This window comes from Copidosoma floridanum, unplaced genomic scaffold (genome assembly GCF_036245765.1).
Source record: "Copidosoma floridanum isolate Cflo_tuat_1 unplaced genomic scaffold, Cflo_Japanese_pri ptg000012l, whole genome shotgun sequence".
NCBI lineage: Eukaryota > Metazoa > Arthropoda > Insecta > Hymenoptera > Encyrtidae > Copidosoma > Copidosoma floridanum.
This window is the reverse complement of record NW_028321889.1, coordinates 5,626,315-5,649,016: the sequence shown is the minus strand read 5'-3', so window position 1 is coordinate 5,649,016 and position 22,702 is coordinate 5,626,315. Positions and strand designations below refer to the sequence as shown.

General features: G+C 40.7%; 1 protein-coding gene across 4 annotated transcripts; it reads left to right on the top strand.

Moving 5' to 3' along the window:
• Window positions 1-89: 89 nt before the first annotated feature.
• Window positions 90-22,687, top strand: Gbs-70E (Glycogen binding subunit 70E). 4 transcript variants are annotated; one of them, XM_014347835.2, is made up of 4 exons: window positions 90-642; window positions 19,405-19,692; window positions 20,414-21,016; window positions 22,281-22,687. In XM_014347835.2, the coding sequence occupies exons 2-4, from the start codon at window positions 19,411-19,413 to the stop codon at window positions 22,485-22,487; spliced, it is 1,092 nt and encodes a 363-aa protein (XP_014203321.2). In that variant the 5' UTR covers window positions 90-642; window positions 19,405-19,410; the 3' UTR covers window positions 22,488-22,687. The 4 variants fall into 4 exon arrangements, with proteins under 4 accessions (XP_014203321.2, XP_014203320.2, XP_014203319.2 ...); XM_014347834.2 differs by lacking the exon at window positions 90-642 and adding an exon at window positions 14,338-14,731; XM_014347833.2 differs by lacking the exon at window positions 90-642 and adding an exon at window positions 15,725-15,824.
• The last annotated feature ends 15 nt before the right edge of the window (window positions 22,688-22,702 follow it).

Below are 22,702 nucleotides of genomic sequence, written 5' to 3'. Positions count from 1 at the left end.
TCTCTCTCTCGCCCGTCCTCGTCCTCGTCTTCGCGCTCGTACAGGGGCAGAGCTGATGTCAAATCGGCAAAGCGCGCACCAGTTCCGTCCTAGCGGGCGCTAAGGGCGCACCGGACAAACACTCGGGAGGAGAAAGAAGGACAGAGGACGAGAATTCGCGTCTATCGGTATACGTGTACTGCCGGTATCATTTTTTTTTTCTCCGTCGTACTTTGGTTACAATACTTTCGCGTATTTTTGGTACACACGCGTCATTTCTTACGCTACTCGCACTCGCGCTGAAATAATTGTTACAGATATATACATATATATTTATACATACGAGCAAAGTGTTATAAGGCCAAAGTCGCCAAAGTGTACAGACGTCGATTAACTTATCACACATAATACTAGATAAGCCTCGATTTGGTGTTTACATATACACGCGCGCGATTCGACTTGACGTGTATATTTAGACACCGTCAACTCCGATCGTTCCACGTACAATCGGCAATTCGCAAGCGCTCGGAAGATAAAAGTATATACACAGGCTACAAAACTTTGAGTCGCCTGTACCTGGGCAGAAAAAGAGGAAAAAGAAAACAAGTGTAGCTACGCCTTCGCTCACCGGCACCGCTGTCCCTCTGCGAAAGGGGAAAACCTGTAAGTACACACGATTGCCTTAATTTATTTTTTTTTCAATTTTATGATTCGTCAATCGCGTGCGACATGATTAACAAGTTTATTTAACGGGTCAGGATCGTGGATGCGAGTATTCGTTTGTAAGAAGAATTTTAAAAAAATACGTGAGCGTATACTTGTATCTTTTCCGTACTACTTTTTTTTTTTTTTAATCACTTTTCGTTGTTTGTATACTTATATTGAGTATAAAAGTGATAAAAAAAGATTTTTTGATCGAGCGTCTTTCAATATGGGGTGGATACACCGATTGTCACCCATTGTCAGTTGGTGTATTCAAAATTCGGGGACACATGGACCACGTAATGTATCAAATGTGCGGTTCAGTTTTTGCGATATCGCGTCTCTATAAGAGTACCTACTGTCCGTCCTTGTACTTTTAACCCTCAACGAGATAGATAACTCTATTATCAATCGTCACTACCTACATTTCATTTCAAGGCGCCAACGATATCTTACTCGTGTCCCAAATTACATCAAAAGTTCCGTTTTGTTGGCTAAACAATCAAACTATTGATTTACGTTTGTCTATACATGTATATATGTATGAACTAGATGACAATTTGATAACGTCCTAGTTTCACGAGATAATAATATATACGAACATTGTACGTTTATAGACTCTGTGTGATACTCTCGATGCACTTGTCAACGATCGGAACAATTTATTTGTAAATGATCACTAAAATAATCTTAAAAATCGATGACAATGACGATACGATCGGCAAACATTTACCGATAATTTTTGGTACATTGTTTATCGAGATAATACAGAAAGCAGGGTATAATGTAAAACACACAAGGATATATCACCATTTACGCGACCAATAAACGTATAATACGCGTATACACACTCGAAAGACAAATCATACCACGTACACACACAGCCTCGGCTACAATCATAACCGATCATCCTTTTATCCTCTCAAAGCTACTTTTTCCCCCCTTATTTTATTTCGTTTCGATCCTGCTGGTATACATTCCCACGTACTTAACAATATCTCTGACGGTTTTCCCGAAGCAACAGCAGAGTCGATACGAGTGCACGAGACTGCACGTGTTACACGCAAATCGCGCAACGTTGCAGGTTTCCGCGTGACAGTTGGGGAAAAACAAAGTTTTAGAAAGGAAACAGCAAAAAATCGAATCAATTCAATACAGGATGGAATCTACTGGATACAGTATACAATGATATTTTTTTTAAATGCATTGGATCATTTTATCAGCTTCCCGCACATATATATGTATACATTGTCACCGTCAAAATCATACAACGACTTGATACATAAGTAGGGAAATGAATTACCGGTCTCTCGTTGTTAATTTATCGAGTAAAAAACGTATCGAGCCAAGTCCGCGAAACTCGAGTCCCTCTTGGGCGTAATTCGTCGCAGCTCCGGTACCCAAAAAAATCGGCCCTCGCTCTTCCCCAAAAAAAAAAAATCCCACTCTTACGTCTAGAAAACTAGAGTATATTTTTTATACGAGGAAAGAAGGAAGGAAGGAAGAAGCGTAGATGAGTGTACAAGGTGGGCTGGGGGAGGAAGCGGTGCAGCAGCAGGTGTGTATACACGCGCGTGGTATCTAATGTCGCATCCGCCGCGAGAAGGAGATCAGCGAGCGTGAAAAACCGAGGCCTCGCTAACCTGCCCCGCGAATCTCAAATGCCTCGTTATTATTATCATCACAAGCAAGCAATATAATTATACGAGCAGCGCGTGCACTGAGAGATATGAAAAACTTGTGTTTTTATTGTCGCGTCGGAGCGGAATATATTATGAGTACAGTGCGGAGGGGTCCGTCTTCAAGTGCGGAGGCCGTTGCCAAGGTTTTGGAGACGCGTATTTTTTTTTTTGTCTCTCCCAAATTGAGTGGATCGATAATTTTGCTCGTCAAGTAATAAAATACCCTCGACATTTATTAAAATATCCTCCAGCTTTGATTTACGAACGGGCATCGATTGTGCAGTGCTACCTGTAACATATATATATATACTTGTTGCACACAGTGCGCGGCGGTGATGGGCTGAGTATGAGGAAGAGGTACGATTACACGATTGCATTGATTTTTTTCCGCGAAGCGCTTCTCTGAGTTTGTCAATATGATGTCAATGCGAGGGATTGATATTTTTTTTTTTTTTTTTTTTTTTTTTTTTTCAATTCAGCGAAGTGGAAAATTATGTTTTTAAGCCCCGTGCTCGTGACTAATTTTCTAGTTATTTAGTTGTGAAAAGTTTTTTGGTTATGCAAAAATAAAAAACGTATTTAATTATAGTTGAGAAGACACAAGTGTGTACAGATACAATGTATGCTTTTGATTTTAGAACATCCTTGCATCGCGTACGCTTTTATTAATAACAATTTGTTAAATTTTTATTTGTTTGTATCGTGGCGTTAAAATAAAAACTTTACAAAGATAACAACGAGGCAAAATTTGTATTACTTTAAATGGTGCGTGGTATGCTAGTTGGATAAATAAAACGTATAGTCACGATGATTATAAGATCTCATGAAGTGCGTTTAACAAAGCTAGTGGTAAGAAAATTATAGCACTGATAATAGGTCTTAGTTTGTAAATTAACGAGAGTAATGATTCGATGCCCCACAGTTTGACGCAATTGGTACATAGATGATACGTATTGCACGACTAAAAAGACAGTGGACAGTCATTTACCTGTCCATAATTTATGCACGAGCAGCGAATATGCCATTTTCTGGAACCCAATGTGCGATTAAATGCTTTTTTGTGCATCACTTTTTTTCCACATGGTATCTACCGAGAATAAATTAGTGTGTTAATGCAGGCAAGAATAATTTAACTCCATAGCAGTGAGCGTCTGGCCACACAAAAATACATATTTTGGCAAAAAAAAAGAGGCTTAAGCGCGCCGACTCGAAAATCATGCACATAATATACAAGATTCCCAAACGAGCACGCAGTTGTTCTCCTTCAAGCGACCCCAAGTGTCAATTTACGCGAATGGGTTTTATTTTTCTTTCTCCTTCTATTTAAGAATTCTCTTTGTTTATCCCTTTTCTTTTCGAATGTTTCGCGCTCCCTGACAGTTTTGTGCCAACTTTGGCTCAAGACAAAAATATATAATATACTAAGGTTTTGCCATACCTTACGCAATTCATTCGCTCCCGTTACCAGCCAAAATCCCATCGAATCCAAAGAATCCATGGAAAAATGACGATTCGACCTAAGGACATTTTGGAGATAAGTACCTATGTACCCAAAAGCAAAAAAAAAAAAAAAAATATCGAGAGAGGCGGCCGAAATAAATACAAGTTGAGCTCTTGCGTAATAGAAATCACACCCAAGGCTGCCAAAGCTGATTACAGCCAAGCTCAGAGGATACACAGCAAGTGCGCGCCGGCCGGCCGGCTAGCCAATAATGTTACGAACGCCGGCTACGACGCTTTTACCGTTATTACTTCGGCCGGCGCGTCATCGCTATTTTATTAACAAAATACGAGCGCTTGATTGCGCCGATTTATGCGCAGGACTTTAATCGGTGCCGCGAAATCGCTATTTTTTTTTTTTTTAGTTAAAAATGTCGCTTGCGTAATATGACGCACAGACGGAGACGTAATATTTTTTTGTCCGAGATGCTCGTCCAGCGTGAACTGCCCGGGATTTTTGTCCAAATGGGAGGGACTTCAATCCCTTCGATGATACAGTCAGAGTGGATTGTGCTTCTTTTTTTTTTCGTTTGAGGCTTTTCGAGTATAAGAAAGTGTAAAATGAAATAAAAAAATTGTCCAAATAAATGTTTTTCGTGAGAATCCCAAAATCAAGCCCCTAAAATAACACAAGCTTTATTTTTCACGACAGTCAATTAGCACTTTGCTTCTCGAAGGAGAAAAAATAATGCATTCTATTTTTGCGCGCCGACGAGAATAACAAAACAAATATACCGAGCGAGAGGCTGCCAATCCCTCGGTCTGGCATCCCCTGTCTTTTCGCGGTGCTTTTGCACTTCCGAAAACAGCATTTGATTGATACAATGTGCTTTTCTTGCAGAAAAAAAATCTATATACTACAAGCAGAGTAACAAAAATTTCCTCTTACGCGTCGGCTCCACGTAGTCGCAAAGTTCGTAGTTCATCCAATTATTATTTTGACTCGTCCTACGTGTGTATTGTGTGATAAATCGAGGGTATACGAGTGTAATTTATCCATCATCTTTGCTCTTTTGTTTGTTCTTCCTTTTGGGTTGGAAACTATTGTCATCAATGGGATTAATTTAGATTTATGATGTCCGGTAGATGCGAGAGTGAATTTTCATCCATTTCAATTGTACGAACGTCTATACTTGAGCGTAACTATTTCGTAACAGATTTTTACATAAATCGAAAGAAATTTTTTTTCCTGGATAAACTGCATTTTTCTTTTTTTTTTTAAATTTTATCTATTCGTTCCTATTTACAATAAAAAATTTAAAAATATTTTTCTGGCAGATAAGTGTGCCAAACTTTTGTATAACTGCCAATTATAAACTACAAATTTTTGTGTTTTCTTTAAAATTGTATCGTATTGTTTTGGCTGAAAAAAATGTTGTTTGGTTCACCCACTGCCTTATAATTGATGATTGAAAACACATTTTTTAAGCCCAAACCATGCATTGTATTTTTAACATGAAATTGTATTTAAATCCTACGTAAAAGATTTCAGAAATCGGTAGTATCGAGCCGAAGGAAAGAGCGAAAAAATAAAAATAGTTTGTTAATCCCATGAAGCCGATAAACGTCGAGAATAAAAAACGACGAGATGACTCATTCGGCCAGAAGTAACAATCCGTGAAATCCATTGAGCCAAACGAGTTAATCGACCATATCGCGCCACTTTTCCCCGGTTTAAGTACATTCATTCAATCGTCGATACTTGCAAATTCACCGGATCAGCCGTTCATTCAATTTCGATCGAAGCAAACTTGAACTTATCTTAAAAGTATACGTATTTTACATACGGACCAATTATACATGTTACTCCAGAAAAACTAGACTATCCCAAAGAAAAGCTGTAAAACGCCATCTGGAAAAGGAGTAAAAAATCCATGTCCCCGAAAACGCGAGGGTAAATAATGGAAATTCTCTCGAGTCATACGATCGAGAGAGAGAGAGAGACGTGCAAAGGTAATTGAAATTCATCGTGTTATCAAAGTATAAATAAATACATGTATATAATAATTTAAAATAAAACTTTTCTTTCCGTGAGATACAAATAATGAAAGTGACAATAACAAATCCGTGATTCCATCAATAGACGATAGAGTCTGTATTTATGTAAATTGTATATAAAAGAGGGAAAAAGAAAAAAATCAATCGCGTGCGATTGGATTTCGCCATTTCCTTGTTTTCACTCGACCGAGCGCGTAACAAATAACGGAAAAGTCCGGCACCGTCGCTTTTAAAATAAAATGCTCGACAGATAGGGCAAATTAATCTTGCATAATACACGCTGCCGCTACGGATGTATATATGCATATATAACGCGAGCTGTTAGTTGTTTGGGAAATTTTCTTTTTTTTTTTTTTTTTTTTTTCTCATCCTTCTTGTTTTCCTTCTTCTAGTTGGCCGTTTTTAATGTTCGCGCCGTTAGATGACTTTACGAAAATCCGCGCTCCGAGTAAAATAATTAACTAGATAGACGAGATTTATCGCACATGCATACGCGTGTATGTAGATGAATGACATAGCGACTGTTTGTAAGTAATAATGGTGATACGAGTTATAAATAATTTTCCTCAAAGGCCGAGATAAGTGGGGCTCGAGAAAATTATACTCTCCGATACACGACAATTTTAAAATAATAACGACAAGTTCAAAATAAATAGCGATACGCTTGGGCTCTGCGTGTGTAATTTAATTTGCCTAGATGGAAAATACAAAAAGCGCGATCTCCATCATTTCACCAAATATATAACCCCTGTTGCAAGAAGAGGAAGCAAATTTTTTTTTTGACGCTTCGTTTTCACCAAATGTTCTTTAGACGAGCGACAATAATTGATGCAATGAGCGAAAAAAAACAAAAAAATGCTCTCATTAGTTCGACTCGACTCTTGTTTCGTTAAAAAGGCAAAGTTCAATTTGCAAACCCGATCGGAGCAATTCGAGCACTTCACGGCTAATTGAGCCCCCTCTGGAGAAAGAAAGAATAAGAACAAAAGAGGCCCCCCCCTCCATAGCTTATAAAGTGTACCAAGCCTTACTTCCTCCCTCCCAGCCCTTCCTGTGTTCATTATATCGTCTCAACGTGACGTCGCCGACCGTGACACTCGCCGAGTGGTATATATAGTAGAGGTGTACACAAGAGAGTATATATGAGTAGTCTAGTCCAAAGGTTAAAAAGCTCGGCTGGTGGAACATTATACATCCCCCTCGCGTCCACCACCATTGTCAAGCACTGGACACAATGATATATATATATTTATATGTGTATTGTATACTCCGCCCACGCACTACTGGTGTAGCTCTACCAGAGCTCTACTTGCGTGCCGGTACGTGTCTCCGATGCGTCCCATTCCCGTCTCTCCTCGGAGAATTTTCAGCACACCTTCAAGCGGCTCACGCACGAGGTGCATATAATATAAACGTGTATAAAATCACGTAGCGCGTGTTAGATGGTATGATGCGTTGTATGAAGGAGAGGTCTATTTTTCGCGCGCTCCTTGGCACTTGTTGTGCCGCCAAGGTGTATTTTTGGCGAGGCGAATGTTAGTCCGTCTTCCGTTTGAACCTTTTTTTAAAAAAAATTTAGAGGAAAACGAGGGATAAGTGGATTGTTTTCTTTTTTTTTTCCCCCTCCGAGAGATGGATTTTTACGGGCAGGTGATGATGCGTCATGACGTTTGGTGTGCCGAAAGTTAACGGTTTTTTCTCTCTTCCATGCCACTGTAATGAAAAAAAAAGAAAAAGTAGATAAAATAACGATAATCAAAGGTTTTTCGTTTGATTTACTGTACACATTTTTGTTCTCATTTAACTCGAAATAAAAATAAATAAATAATTTCCACTGCACTCGTGTCGTTTTCTACAAATTCTAATAAATACTAGATCGACGTGTAACAATACTCTAACCCATTGAATTAACATACGTTACAGGGATCTACTGTTATAGTATAATTTCCAAAATACATAACCATTGTCTCCATGATTACAAGCTATGATCTGAAGGCGCGCAATCGCTTTCTATGGCGTTTGGCTGTCAGAGTGGGTTTCTCCACCTTTCGCTTACGCCCGAGCGCCTCAAGCAAGGGAATACCCTGTCAAGTGCTATACGCCAACAAACATCGAAATTTAAAAAATACTGTAGCTGTCGTACTATTTATCCGGTCTTTCTTCGGTAATCCTGTTTTTACATGTTACAATAACCCAAAGTTATATCATTTTATTCTAATTACAGGACAACAAATGAAATAAATCTTTATGATGACATAATAGGCGTACAATTGTTTGAATGACAAACAATGAAATACATGTATGGTTTAAGTAAGCCTTTGAATAGTTCATAGGTGTGAACACTCATTTCATTGCCTTTTTAATCTAAAGATGACACTATCAAAAACGGTATTGTTGTAAGGGTGGGGCAATTGTAACCGTAAAAGTTAAACCACTTAATTTACGAATGGAATTCAAACCAATTAGATTTTAGATTTTACAAATTAATCAATCAATATATATTTTTTTTTTTTTGACCCCATGCAATGCTTATGTTATTCACGTATGTACCAACAATTGCAACAGTTTTTAACATAAAATCCAAAAATGGTAAACATGTGTCTTTGTTTTTATCGAATTTTAATTTTTCAACATAAACAGTTTGTCTATAGCACCTGTCCCAAACAAGCGGATACACAACATGCACACACAACGTCAGCGCAACTTGACTTTGGTGCAGTTCCGACCTCTCAATTTCACGATCTCAGGCTCGAAATACTCTACGTACGCGCATACTTTTATCTATTTAAAGAACCACTCATCTTCCTTTTTGTTTTCACGCCCGACGCACACACTTGTCTCTCTCTCTTCGCGTGGCAAAATAGCCCTTTGAAGTTGAACATATAACTTAGGTACAAGTACTTACGGACTACTGATGGCTCTATAAATTAATGCTTTGGATGCATTATTAACACATAAGTACGAACTGGTACTCAAACAAAATTATGAGACGGCACAAGCTCTTTTTTTGTTTTCGCTTTGAGGTCGGTGAACCTTTGCTCAAACACCAAATGTTGATCAAAGCATATATATACACCAATGTACATTGGCTTACCTACGTATGCATGATATACCTGTCTTTGTTTCGTTTGAACAAAGATATACTGTTGTTTCGATGGATAAACTGACCGAGTGCGCGTATTATAGGTACCTTTGATACTACGATCCAATTTATACGACTATTTCATTTTTTTTTTTTTAAATCGAAATATGGGCTACAGTCTCTATAGAATAAGGACGCATCTCGAGCGATAAAGCTATGCCGCGTGCATCAGGCAGGAGGGCAATAAAGCGCAATAAAAACTTTACGTTTACAAAGATAGATGACGTATATATATTAACAACAATCATGGGTTACTTCACCGAGAAGAAAAGAAAAAAAAAATGATGTTACACGTACGTGGGTGACGCCGTTGTGTCAACCGATCGACGCGCCGATTGTCTCGATTGCAAAAGTGCGATGATAATTTCTCACTTTTCATCGTCCCTTATTCTGCATGCCACCCATCGACGCCAGCCGGTTCCACGATATCGGCATAAAGTATTTACACATCTCGATATCAAAATTTCATCCGATCGCATCTGAAAATCGGACGTACTATCGTGTTTCGTTCAAAGCAATGTGCGACGGATCGATTTACCATGGCTTTTGCAGTACGGCAATCTAGTGATTGAAAACATTTGTTTTTTCCTTCCTGCGTTCCAAACTCGAATAAAAAAAAAAAAAAAAAAAAAGACATAGAAAGGTTGAACGCTGCATTTGCAATCGTAATGTTTACACAGAAAAATAGTAGAGCCCACACGCGCGGACGAGAGAGAAAAATCCAATACAGATATAATATGCTTCCGGCTCTTATCTTATCATCCCGATACAAAGGACGAAATCGTTTGTTTTCTTTTTGAGAGAAAAAAAAAAAAAAAAAAAAAAATTCATGCCGATCAAATCGAGATTCAATTAACCGTGAACGTGTCATCAACCGTACAGTGTGCGTATACGCTCTCCTCGGTTAGTTTGAGCAGACACTCGAGGCCATCACGTGTACACGAGAAAATCGGTAAGACATAAGTAGCGGCGCTTGAGAGAATCAAAGGCGTTTATATTATACTCTCCGTCCCACGTGTCAGTCACAAGTATTCCATGTGCGTGCACACGAATTTTTTCGCATACACTTTTTTTTCGGCTATACAGTATTATTGAGATTAGAGGAAAAAAAAAAAAAAAAAAAAAAGGGTGGCGTCGTCGAGCGTTTCTGGGTTATAGTCTCAAGGCAATATACGCGACGACGCACGAGTAGCTCACGCGTTTTGATTAGGTCAGTGTTGCTGACACTGCCACTTGCGTTCCATATGCGTATATACGTATAACAGCAGTACACTCGCGTGAGCTGATCGATTCTTTTTTTTTCAATCTGATGCATTTTTTTACCTTATTATCCGAAGATACGCACAATTCGATTCGTACAAACAGTTCAGATAATACTAATTAAAGTACGAGTCGGTGATAAGGGCGGCCTTTCTTTTGAGAACAGAAGAGGAAATTTGTGTCTTGGTGTCGTACGATCATGCGTTTTTTTTAATTGCGCTGAAGGTGTGCGGGGAAAAAAGGTTTGGTCGGCCCAACTGACAAGGCGGTTGTGGGGTTCGCAATTTTAATTTTGTTACCAAATGTGTAAAAAAGACAAAAAAAAATTTTGAAATATGGGATACGATTTTACATGATTCTCGAGCGAACTGTGTGTGTAAGAAAGAAAAAAACAAAGTCTTGAAAAACATTCTTCAGTTATAAATTACAGATGTAATCGAGTGTTGATTATCATTTTCAGGCTTTTCCTCGAGTCCCCTTCATTGCGAACCCAACCAAGGGGCACATCAGTAACGAGCGTACGTAGTATTAATTATTGCCGGTTATTAGATAAAACCAAACTAGATTTGATTACCCCTTTTTTCCTCTTGCAGTTCATCACAAATTAAATAAGCGAATGTGTACACAAAATTAAACTGTACAAGGTCGATCGAAATCGATGAATCTGTATATATACAACCATCGATGAAAATATTCAATTCGACGGGCCATATTTGCACATAACTGCCAAAAATCAACGTAAAACCTAATATATCGATTATATATCTATGCGCAATGATCGATTCGGTCGTGACGTGCAAGTAATCCCCATTTATAAATCGAACCTTGAGTCGTTAGATATATAAATTCCAAACATTTGTATGGAAGAGGAAAAAAAGAAGAAATTATTACCGATCGCAATCACCTACAATTACATCATGTGTATAAAATGTGTCTAAAAATAAATACAAACGTATAGGTGTATATACACGCGCGTACATGCACCTGCGAGAGGAAAAGGTGTACATATGCATATTTGGCCGCATCTCGACCTTCAAAAATACACCACGAGGACTTTGGCGCGATTAGCCAATGCGTTCCTCTCCGTAATGAATATATAATATTATGTCGATTTGAAAGAGCAAAAAACCGTAAACAAGAAGACGTTTTCACATTTGAATCGTGGCGGTAGGGACGAGTCGTGTAGTGACGGATGGTTTTTCGTAAAAGCTGACGTTTCCGGAGTGACCTCTACGCGAGACGATGATGGGAGAAATGGCTCGCTGTTTTCGAGCCCCTCGAGCGGAAATTCAAACAAAACAAACGACATCAATAAAATGCACAACAAGTATATAGCTAGACAAAGATTCGCTCGCATTGAAATTTCGATAAAAATGCTCTATAACATATTAATTATATACCTGCTCGTAGAGCTGGAGGAGGCAAAGTCGTCACTTGATACCCTCAGCTCATGTAAATATGTATACATACGTGCTTATTTTTATAGCGCACGTGGAAGCGCGAAACTTAACGCCTCGAAGCTTTTTCCACGTATATAATATAATAATGTACAGTACACATATATGCATGCGCGTGCACATATTGAGACAAATTATACTTACTTAATTAAAATGCCAAAGTGTGTTGTTTTCATCATCGTCTCGATACATAATATGTACATACTTACGTATACTAAAGTTACTCCGATGTACTCGCTTCATTCAACTTTTACACGTATCTATGTATGTATGTATATTGGCAGACAGTTGCACAGACGAGGTACACATTTATGTACAAAGAGGCGCCGATTATACGCACGCACACGAGTCGTGAGTATAATATAAGAGAGATATGGAAAGATTTTGCACTATTCGCGCGCGCTCGCGCATAAATAGTTGAATCAACGAGCATTAGATTTGTGTCAATGACACGTTGTCGATATACGTACAATCCAGCTCACTTGTCCTTATCGTGGGCTTGTTTTTTTTTTTTTTTTTCTCTTTCTTACCATATATTATATATGTGCGGATATTGTTCATAAAATAGTGCAAAGGAATCTTTTGATTGTTGCAGGTGTCCTCAGGTTTCTGACCCCTTTTGCTTCATTTCGACGTACATTATGCACGTGTACGAGCGAATTATATATAGTAACACCCGTTTCTTGGGTTAATCGATTTGTAAATGCACACGTTTTTCAGGTAAAAAAAATCTCTTAAAACTTGTCGTGATAAATTTCACCGCTTTACCCAAGATGAAATCACGAATTCCAATTTTCCGTCACCAGCAATGGTGAATCATGATGATTACTGTGTATATTATATGCATTTATACATGGTAATATATATAATAATAATAACAAAGCTATAGTTATAGCCAAGGTTTTAAAAAAAAAAATTAGGCTCAACTTAAGAGCCGTTGGGTTTTATTTTATTTAAACTTTCCATCCACGGGTGACATTGTGATGCAACGTATATAATATACGAATGACAAGACGGTAGGTGTGTCACCTCGCATGTGCATATACATATATACATACCAACCTTGGGGTGTAAATTTGTTAATTACACGTATACAAACGTTCAGAGACGGCGAATGTACGGTATTTAAAGAGACCAAAGGTGCCACTTACTTACAAACTGATAAAACATATGACGTGCCAGGGGAGCTTTGTCACCCGCCTCGATCACCGCTATACCCGGGAATCTCCCCAACTTTCACCATTATTGCGTAAACCGATCGTTTCATAGTTCCCAAAATAAGTCGCGGATAATAACTTTACGTGCTACTTGCGAGCAGTTACACTCGTCTCTGCAACAACCACTAATCGTCATGGGGCCACGTTCAAATGAGAGTGCCATTATATGTATTAAAAAAAAAAAAAAATAAATATCTATCCGTCGATGATGGTCCTCTTTATACAGTGTTATACACTCTTTGTCGCTCGACTTCTCCAAGGGCATCTCGTGGGAGCATTTATTTGTTTTTATTTATTTTTTATTTCCGCCTTTCATCCTCGCTCTCTCTCAGCTGATGCTTTCTTATTGCTCGCGCCAACCACGTGACTCTCCTCCACAGAGTGCACACACGTTACATTTGTATTTACCTAATCGCGCGCACATCACGTGCACATTGCGAATCCGCAGATAATCGCGCACGAGTTTAGATTCCAAAGATAAACATCGCCGCGTCTAGGGAGCGTCTACCGAAAGCAAAATCGAGATCGCCAATCGCGTGGTAAATATAATCTTCCTCTGCACACCCGTGATGCTGGGGTGGGTGTATACATGACAAAAAAAAGGGTTAACCGTATACATGTGTATATATATATATGTTGTACCCATAGCGAAGAGATTTATAATTGTACGAGTCGGTGATGTATACCTTTGAGTGTACAGGTATATAATATATATGTATGTACTCGCATCGGCCTCTCGAAAAGTTGTAGGCTAATTGCAAGTGCAGTATATGCATACATACATGAGACCGAGTGGATAAATATCCACGCGACAAATTCTTCGGGCGTAAATCACCATCATCGGCTGGGGGGGGGGCAAAAAATCTAAACCACACGTTTCATATATATATGCACACGTAGATGCAATGAGCTTTCTTATCCACGGGAGGGAAGCCCCTTGACCCGTAACTTCGCGGCGCAAGATAACGGGTCCAAGTGAAAAGTTGCAAAGAAAAAAAAAAACCGATGAGAGCGCCGTTACGCGTATACATTTTAATATATCGTTCGTTTATTTTGTCTTTTGCACCCATAATCCGGCAGTGCGACACTACCAAATATAAAAATTCTTCGTTGGAAAATATAACACACGAATTGTGATTCACTCGCACCTGGTTGCCTTTCTGCAAATGTACATACCTACGCCTAGGGATCGGATTGTCTCGAAAACATCAATATATATGCGTAAGGCCTACACCCGCTTGCGACCATCTCCATAATTAGTAATCAACACATTGGAGTACTGTGAGAAAAAACAAAAAAGCCACACTCTCTCTCTCTCTCTCCCTCTCCCGGTGATACGCACTTATTTTTTATCAAAAGAGAGCAGTAAAGAAGACAAAGGGGTAGGGGGAGTCGAGAGCACGTATCACGCCAGTGAAGCTCCCGGCGTATCCCCCTTCCATAGCGATCTCGAGTGCCCGATTGCCCGATCCCGAGCTCGCCGGCGCGCAAATGACCGAAAGCTCTTCGGCGCGTCGGACGCGACTTGACACACCGTCGAAATCATTTATACCGATTTCTCGACCGATCGTTCGCTTATTGTGAAGTTTTGCGTGAATCACTTTTCTTATCCGTTGTACAACTACTTGCAGTGACCAAAGTTTTTGTTTCTCCCCCAAAGTGACACCCCCTCCGGTTTTTGAGTGAAGGAGTCGTGGCTGGCTGCGCGTACACGGACCCAAAGTGCTTTCGGGTGACCCCCAACAACGAGAGGATCGAAGAGTCGGTGTAACGGCGAAATAAGCGGACCGAAACGTAAATATTATACTTGACCATCTTATTTGATAATTTTTTTTTTTTGGACTTTCAACTACGTGGTATCGAATGTAACCGATTTCCGATGGGCATCCGTTCGAAACTGCGGGTAGATATACACTTAAAAGCGTCAAAAACATAAAAAGCGACCCATCTAATTTGCTTGTCACTCATATATATGCTTTAGGAAAAAAAAAAAAAAAAAAAAAAAATACACTCATCATTCACTTGTCAAACGAAGAAAGTCAAGGCGCGCCGTCGTAACGCGCAAACTGTCCGGAGGCGCGAACGAGATCCATCGGTCCAACGCCAACTGTGTACATTGTATACACGTACACGCGCGGAGAGTGACGGTGATGATTTTTTAATAAACTTCGCCTCGACGCGACGATTGAATTGTCCTCCAAGAAAGTTCAAGGGGAAGCTATGGTATACAGCCCCAATGTTAATCTCAAAAGCTCCATATACGAGATGGATGTTCTCCCCCCATATTCGATCCGATAAGTGGAAATCTTGACCCGAATAATCTATAGCTTAAATTTACCATGTACCATTGTCACGTCACTCGGCTACAATATTGCACGAGGAAGCAACAGTTTAACCGCGCTACGGTACCACTGATGGACCAAATTGTCCAATCCAGACTCTATAAATATATAGGTACCCATTGTCGTTTCAATTTCTCTCTCCCGTACCCAAACCAGCGTAAGGATCGGTATCAAGTACATATCCATCTCTCTTCATACCCTTGCTTTTTTTCAACCAGATATAAAAAAAACATATCACGATTAGTGCAAAAAAAAAAAAAAGGATATCGGACCAAAATCTGTCATCCACGCGCTCCCTCTCGTTTTATTTTTCCTCATCTCCCGAACGTCACTGTACGGTACAACGGCAGCAACCTCCCCCGTTCGTTTATTCGCCGGTTAAATTTAGCAAGCCACCAAATTGTTTTTCAAGAGAGAGAGAGAGAGTGTGTACCTAACTTCTCCTTCTCCCTGCAGCCTCTGTCTTTCAGTCGACGGACAGTTTTAGCCGAGGTTGCCCACCAGCTTCTCTCTCTTCCCTCTCAAGAACGGACGACTCCAACAAGGTAGGCTTTTTTTTTTTTTTTTTTTTTTGTTTTTTTTGTTATTCCCCCTTTCGCGAGTCATATGCCATCGGAGACCGGAGGGCAAAACCCCGTGGGGTTGAAATGAGAAATCGGTTACCGAGCGCGTGGTTAAACGTTACCGATCTTGCTTAATCGCGGAATCGCGCGCTTTTCCATCCTCATTTCGAGACAATGCATTTTCGCATCCACCCCAAGATTAAACTAGTACCCATACGTGCGCGTTCAAAGGAATTTACACGTTTACCAACAACACGTCATGGTGTGTATATATATGTACAATTGTATGCACGATACGACAAAAGTGGCGCAAACAAATTTCCAATGATCTTATTATAACACACCAAGTTTCGCGTGTAAATATATACATATGTATATATATACGTGCATTAGCTCACGTGCTGATTGGATTAGTGCCCACGACCGCCGCGGCGCAAACTTTTGGCACGTATGGGCGCGTGCACTTATACACACATACACAGATGCATGTTTTTTTTTTTTTTCTATACGCCTTCAATCTTAAAATATGGTTTACATGCATCTATATCATCATGATAAATATTGGATTATTTATACTGGCTATTCTATTTATTAATTAATGCAATCGTCGATTACTTTGCTTGTTATCTATCGAGCGAGGCTCTCTTGACATATATATAGTATACATACTTGTGGCTATCTTGAAATTCTCTCTCTTCTTCTATATATACTCTTGCAGAAACGTGAAATTTCAAAATCACGTGATTCACGCGTGGGGTTGCGTTTTTCTTCTCTCTCTTTTTTTTTTATTGGTTCAAGAGCCCAAGTGAGTACACTTACTTGATACCGATATACCATTATCGGTCAATTTTTTTTTCAATGGTATGTTGTGTTGAAAATCATTTGTACATTGTGTATCCGTACGTATAATCTCGTTTTGATTTGTACCGATAAGCACTAATTTATAGCTTATTTTTCTCTTTTTCTCTTCTGGTGGGGGTTGATTTATATTTTGGTTGTTGCATGTATATTATACATCTGTTTCCGGATTGAATTTTAGTATCACGAGATGCTCGTTATCTCACATCGCCAGAGTAGTATAGCGATAAGAAGCAGTTTGTTACACACTCGATTGCCAAATCTTCCTTTTTATTTCTCATGCGGCATCATCTGCCAATTATTTGCGGAAGCGCACGCCAATCGTACCTTTCATAGACGAACGTGATATCTTGTAGGAAAAAAATTAATTTGCCTGCGAGGGACATTTCGTTTTTTGGTTCACCTCGTCCTGAAAAAAACTTGTCCACAATCATCCATAGCCATTAGTGTATTAAAATAAAATAAAAATCGCGATTCGCGCATTGGACGTTTTAATTATTGAAAAACGAAAAGTAAAAGCCGAGCCGATATTTCTGCAACGGGAGTAAATGTATAAAAGTGCATCAAACTTACTTTTTTTATCACATCAATATTACATACAATTAATGTACGCGCAAAGAAGAGGAACTGTCATTCATGCGACATTATCTATGCGGCGTAGTCACATAATATATATTATACTTCTCTCGCCTAACAAATCTCCTTCGCTTACGACCTTCGATTACATTTTTTTTATTCCCTTAATTTTATTTTTAATCATTTAAAAGTGTACATTTAAATTTATTTCTTATTGGTGGGGTTATAGCACAGCGTACATAATATATATGTGATAGCAGGAGTCGTGGTCACGTGCGCTTACGTTTATAGCCAATAGCTTGTTTCGCTACAGCATTTGCTGTTATTTTGGGAGATCACGAAGAAAAGGAACAACCTTTTTTTTAGTTGGCAATAAAATTTTTACTGCAACGATATCTAGTGGTTTTCCACGAGTTCACATTTAGAGGGACGTTTCTTCGATATCATATATCAGCATATATCATAGCAGAAAAATATTACGTTCTGGTGTAAAAAATAAAATTATTTATATGAATGCAAGTGACACTCGTAATGAACATTTTTATCCCGTGATTAAACAATCGTCACGTGACAAAACGAAGAGAGAAAAACACCAATGATTGATATCCACTCGTTTTAGCGACGATTATCGAGACGGTTTTGAGACACGCGCGAGACGCCCTTACAAAGATTTTGGCCAATTCGGACCATACACGAACATAATTACAAAGACTTTTGGATTTTGCTTTATTATCGGGGCGCACTCCAACGACCCCCTTTACGTAATATGTAAAAGCGAAAATACACACCCAACACGTAACATAACAAATAGCTCGAACGGGAAGTTTACAAAACACGACTCGATTACGAGAATAATAATATCAAGCGTGGCGGTTAAAAATCTTCTCTCGTCCGGGATGTGGTATCGATGGTAAACAAATCTCACGTCTGCGTGCATCTTCACTGTATCTTTCAATCGAGAGGCGAATTTTTTTTTTTTTTTTTTTTGTTCTTCACGTCGCTAACAAATGCATCGCGATGACCTCTCCGCTCGATGGATAAATTATATCCTTTCTCACTCCAATTTCTACGTTATATAATTAAAAAAAAATTTTTCCTTCGTCTTCAATTCCAATGAATTGTACGATCGCACCGATGTAACGACTCTTGTCGAGGACTTTTTGCGAATGGCGATTGCAAAACACGTCGATACACGCGAGTGCGAATTTTTACGAAAATTTACGAAATCGTCAAAACAACTTTTTTCTGTAAATAGGAAAAAAAAAAAAATCCTGTATCAGAGCACCGCCTGTCAGTCAAGTGTCAAAAGACTCGCTCGTACGTACTTTCCGTAGCGCCATCGAGACAAACTTTCCTCGCTATGTGTGCCCTTTCCTTCGATATCGGTATTTATTTTTCAATTTTTCGCCAAGATACCCTCGACACCTTAGCCATCACCGATTCATATTTTTCTCCTCCGAGATACCCGCGCCAGCGAGACATTCTCGTGTCAAACAAACCGTATCACAAAGCGCGCGCTTATCGAACTTCATTGAGATAAGTGAGCGATTGCTACACGGCATATGTATATAAAAAAAAAAAAGCACAACGGCGCCACCGATCGATGCTCTAATCAATTTCCTCGAGTCCGCGCGGACGGAAAGTTCGGAAGATCGCGCAGCTTCTTGGCTATTTTTTTCAAAAAAATCGGCTCGTCCGTGCACATTAGTCTGAAAATTTTCCAAGCCAGCGCTTCTTCTTTCGCCTCGCGCGTGGATTATTCAACGAGATCGGTGATAAGTCCCCGTGAGGGGGGGGGGACGTTGTTTTGCCGGAGAACAATGACGCGAGCGCGTCTGAATGTCGTCCCGGTCCTTTGGGTCGAACGTGATCGATTTTCACCCGCCGAAACGATAAGACGATGGAGTCACAGCCCGTCCGTGCCATCTACCGATACCGTGAAAGACCTTTTCCACTCCATTCGGAAAACAGGGGGACCCGTCACACCTTACGCGAGAAAAAAAATTTTATACATACAACGGACCGTATAAATAACATTATAGAAATAAGAGCATAAATATATCATACGGTGTGAATACTAATGATGATTAACAGTTTGTTGCGTGGGTGGTTGGTGGTTGTATTGCAGATCTAGATGTGTTCCATAGCAATACCAGCGGAGCTTCTGTTGGGCCACAGCCCCCCGGTGTACGGCTCGCTGTTGTACAGCTCCCTGATGGTGACGACGCCGCCCATAGCCAACAGAACGGTACCGCCGCAGATAAGGCCCTGCTTGACGCAGGGTTCCCTACAACTGGTGGGTCTCCTCAAGGGAAGCAGCAGCAACAACGGCAACGATGACGCCAACAACAGCAACAAGCAGCGCAACAAGAAGAGGGTCGTCTTTGCCGACGACCGTGGCCGGCCGCTCACACAGGTATATGTTTACGAACAAACACGTCGTTTGGTTTAAATTGTGGAGGCTCCACCGATCGTTTGACCATCACTTAAGAACATTTCTTTTACGCGGCTGTTGTCCCCATTTGCTCGTATTACGAGGGATCGGTTTTTTTTTTTTTTTTTCCACGCGCACAGAGGAAACATAAATAACTACCTTTTTTTTTTTCTCTCTTCCTCGCTAATAATAAGTACATCAAAGTACACGCGCGATGGAGACTCGCGAGAGAGAGGATATTTATTGCCCCGGATAAGTCGAAAGCAGTGATGTATCGCTCGAATTATCATCGGTACCTAAATTCACAAAGAAGTCGCACCGTTTTTTCTTTTTTTTTTTTTTGTTTTTTCTTTCCTTCTGCAATCATCACGTGGCTCCTTTTTTTTCGGTGCAACCCCGCACTTATAAATTAAAAATACACCATTCGAACGAGAAGATAAAAAATGATAATCACCGCTTGTTCCACCAATCGCGTCAACCGTTCAGCGAAACAAGCTCGCTTCCACCTCGCTTTGGTGATCGCGTTATTGTTGAAATATCGAGAACACCCGGAGTATGGTCGAAGCATCGGCGCGTCCTTCTTCTTTTCGCGATAAAAGCACGGATCAACAACCGATCGACGATTTTTATTGTTCCGCACTCGTAGAAGCAAAGAAAAAAAAGGAAAAAGCACCCAATGTGGTTGTGTTTGGTTCCCCCGCAGGTGCGAGTCATGTCGGAGCCAAGTAACATGCCACCGCTGTGGACCTCGGCTTACGTGGCGAGCCTCGCCCACGGGGGCGTCTTCCGCAACCTGGACGGCAGCCTCGCCAGTAGCCCGCAAAACGGCTCCTCCTCCGTCGACTGCACCGACAGCAGTAGCACCACGCCGTTGGAGCACGCGGGAGCTGGGGACCAGCCGTGGGAGGCGTGCTTCCCCCAACCGGCGAGCGATTACCTGGCCTTCCGGGGCAAGCTCGAGTCCAACCTCGTCAGCCTCGAGAACGTGATAGTCCGGGAGACGGAGGGCTGCCTCGTGGGCACGGTCAAGGTGAAGAACGTCGATTACGACAAGGAGGTGACGTTGCGCGTAACAACCGACAATTGGCGGAGTTACGTGGACGTGGGGTGCAGTTACGTCGAGCAGCCGGGGTTGGCGTGCGGTGGCGCGGTGCCCAGCCTCTACGACACGTTTAGGTTTCGGGTGGCGCTGCCGAGGACGGAGGAGCACCGGCAGGTCGAGTTTTGCGTGCGCTATAGGTGCGCGGGCCAGGAGCACTGGGACAACAACGCGGGGGCCAATTACGTCGTCAAGAAGAAACGCGACGTGAGCGCACACGGGGATTTTATCCATTTGGCGAGAAGAAACATCGGCGCCGCCGTCGCGGCTGTCACGCGCTCGCCCTAAAACCACGTAGACACCCCGATAATGCACCCACGGGGGTTACACTGCGTGGGACATACATAAACATAATATGGCTCTGCTGTCGTATGATTTTTTTTTTTTTTTTTTTTTTTTTTTTTTTTTTTTTTTTTTTTTTTTCTTCAATATTCCGTACGTAAAAATGTATATACATGGGGATGCTTTTGGTTACAAATTTCCTGGAGCCCCACAAACGAGCTTTGCTCCAATCTCGAATTTTCTCTTGTTGTTGCGGCTTACAAAAGTATACACGACCAACAGTTAGAGAGACGCGTTACGAGAGAACTTTACTGCTTACTTACTTTTGGTATAAAAAAAAAAAAAAAAATACCATACGTAACGCGACAACGAATGATTATCCGGTAACTTTCGTCATGAATAAATGTTTGTAGATTACACCGCTTGCCTACTTAAATTGATTGATTGATTAACAAGCGAGGAATAATATTATATTACAACGTTGTGCACGTTGTTTTTTTTTTTAGTTTTTTTTTTAGTTTTACGCTTACCAAAGACGATACGATTATACACTGCAGCAGACGATGTTGCACAATCACATATAATTAGTTGTAACAGTGGATTTTACGTTATTATTATTATTATTATGCTGATGAACGAAAAGCTCAATTGTTTACGAAAGCGAGGTGACGCGTGCAGTTAACGTTTATTGTCATGTGATATATAGTTTATATGAATACATAATTACCTTGTGTTGCATTAGTCGATAGCTATATTTGTGGGTATATATGGGCGCATATTTATATATGATACACCGAAAGACACGCGTACAACGACTGACAAAACGATATAATATGACTTATATGACGCTTTGGCGACAAATAGGTATACGTTAAACGAGAAAAAAAAAAAAAAATTGTTGGCACACGAGCGCACCCAACCGGTGGGTATACATGTATCCGTGTGTACAAGAATACATAACCTATAGGAATCCAAAAACCCTCTTTATATAACCCGTAACAATTGTGTACCCAACGGCGGGGCGTCGATGCTCATCTTCTTCGTCCAAGAACCCAACGCAAAAGTGCCAAATGAGCGAGAGAGATACAAAACGTTTTTTTTTTTTTTTTCTTTCTTTTTTTTGTCTATTTCCTCTCGTCAACCATCTCACGGGGAACCCCATCAACATCGTCGCGCCCTGCATCATCAGGCACAAGCGAGCCTCGAGGAGCAGGTAGCCGAGCTGCTGAACGCCTGCTGCGGCCCGAGCTCGTGCCACAGCAGCTTCGGCCAAGCGCGCCAAATCAACATCAACAGGAATGACCGGCCGGCCGGCGAGGCGACGCGAGTCAACCTGCGCACTTGGAGCGAGTTCGCGTCCTGGCAGCACCTGGGGACTGACGGGCCCTACTGGTAACTCGCACGGGTGAGGGCTCCAATAATCCTACTCGTCCCCCGCATCCCCCTTTTTTCCCTCGATCCATCGACTCTTTGTCTCATCTTCGTCTTCGCATCGTTCCTCCCCCTCCCAATGTTTTACCATCCAATTTGCATAGTCCCACCGATCTGTGAGCCCTCCTCCTCCTCCTCCTCCTCCTGTGCGAATATCGCACGTGTGAGCATGCGGACGCG

What these genes read in the sequence shown, in the direction of transcription:
- Gbs-70E (XM_014347835.2), top strand. Translation starts at nt 19,411, where the DNA reads ATGTGTTCCATAGCAATACCAGCGGAGCTTCTGTTGGGCCACAGCCCC. An exon ending in GTGGCCGGCCGCTCACACAG is followed by an intron (nt 19,693 to 20,413) that starts GTATATGTTTAC and finishes GTTCCCCCGCAG; the next exon opens with GTGCGAGTCATGTCGGAGCC. An exon ending in TCGTCAAGAAGAAACGCGAC is followed by an intron (nt 21,017 to 22,280) that starts GTGAGCGCACAC and finishes CTGCATCATCAG; the next exon opens with GCACAAGCGAGCCTCGAGGA.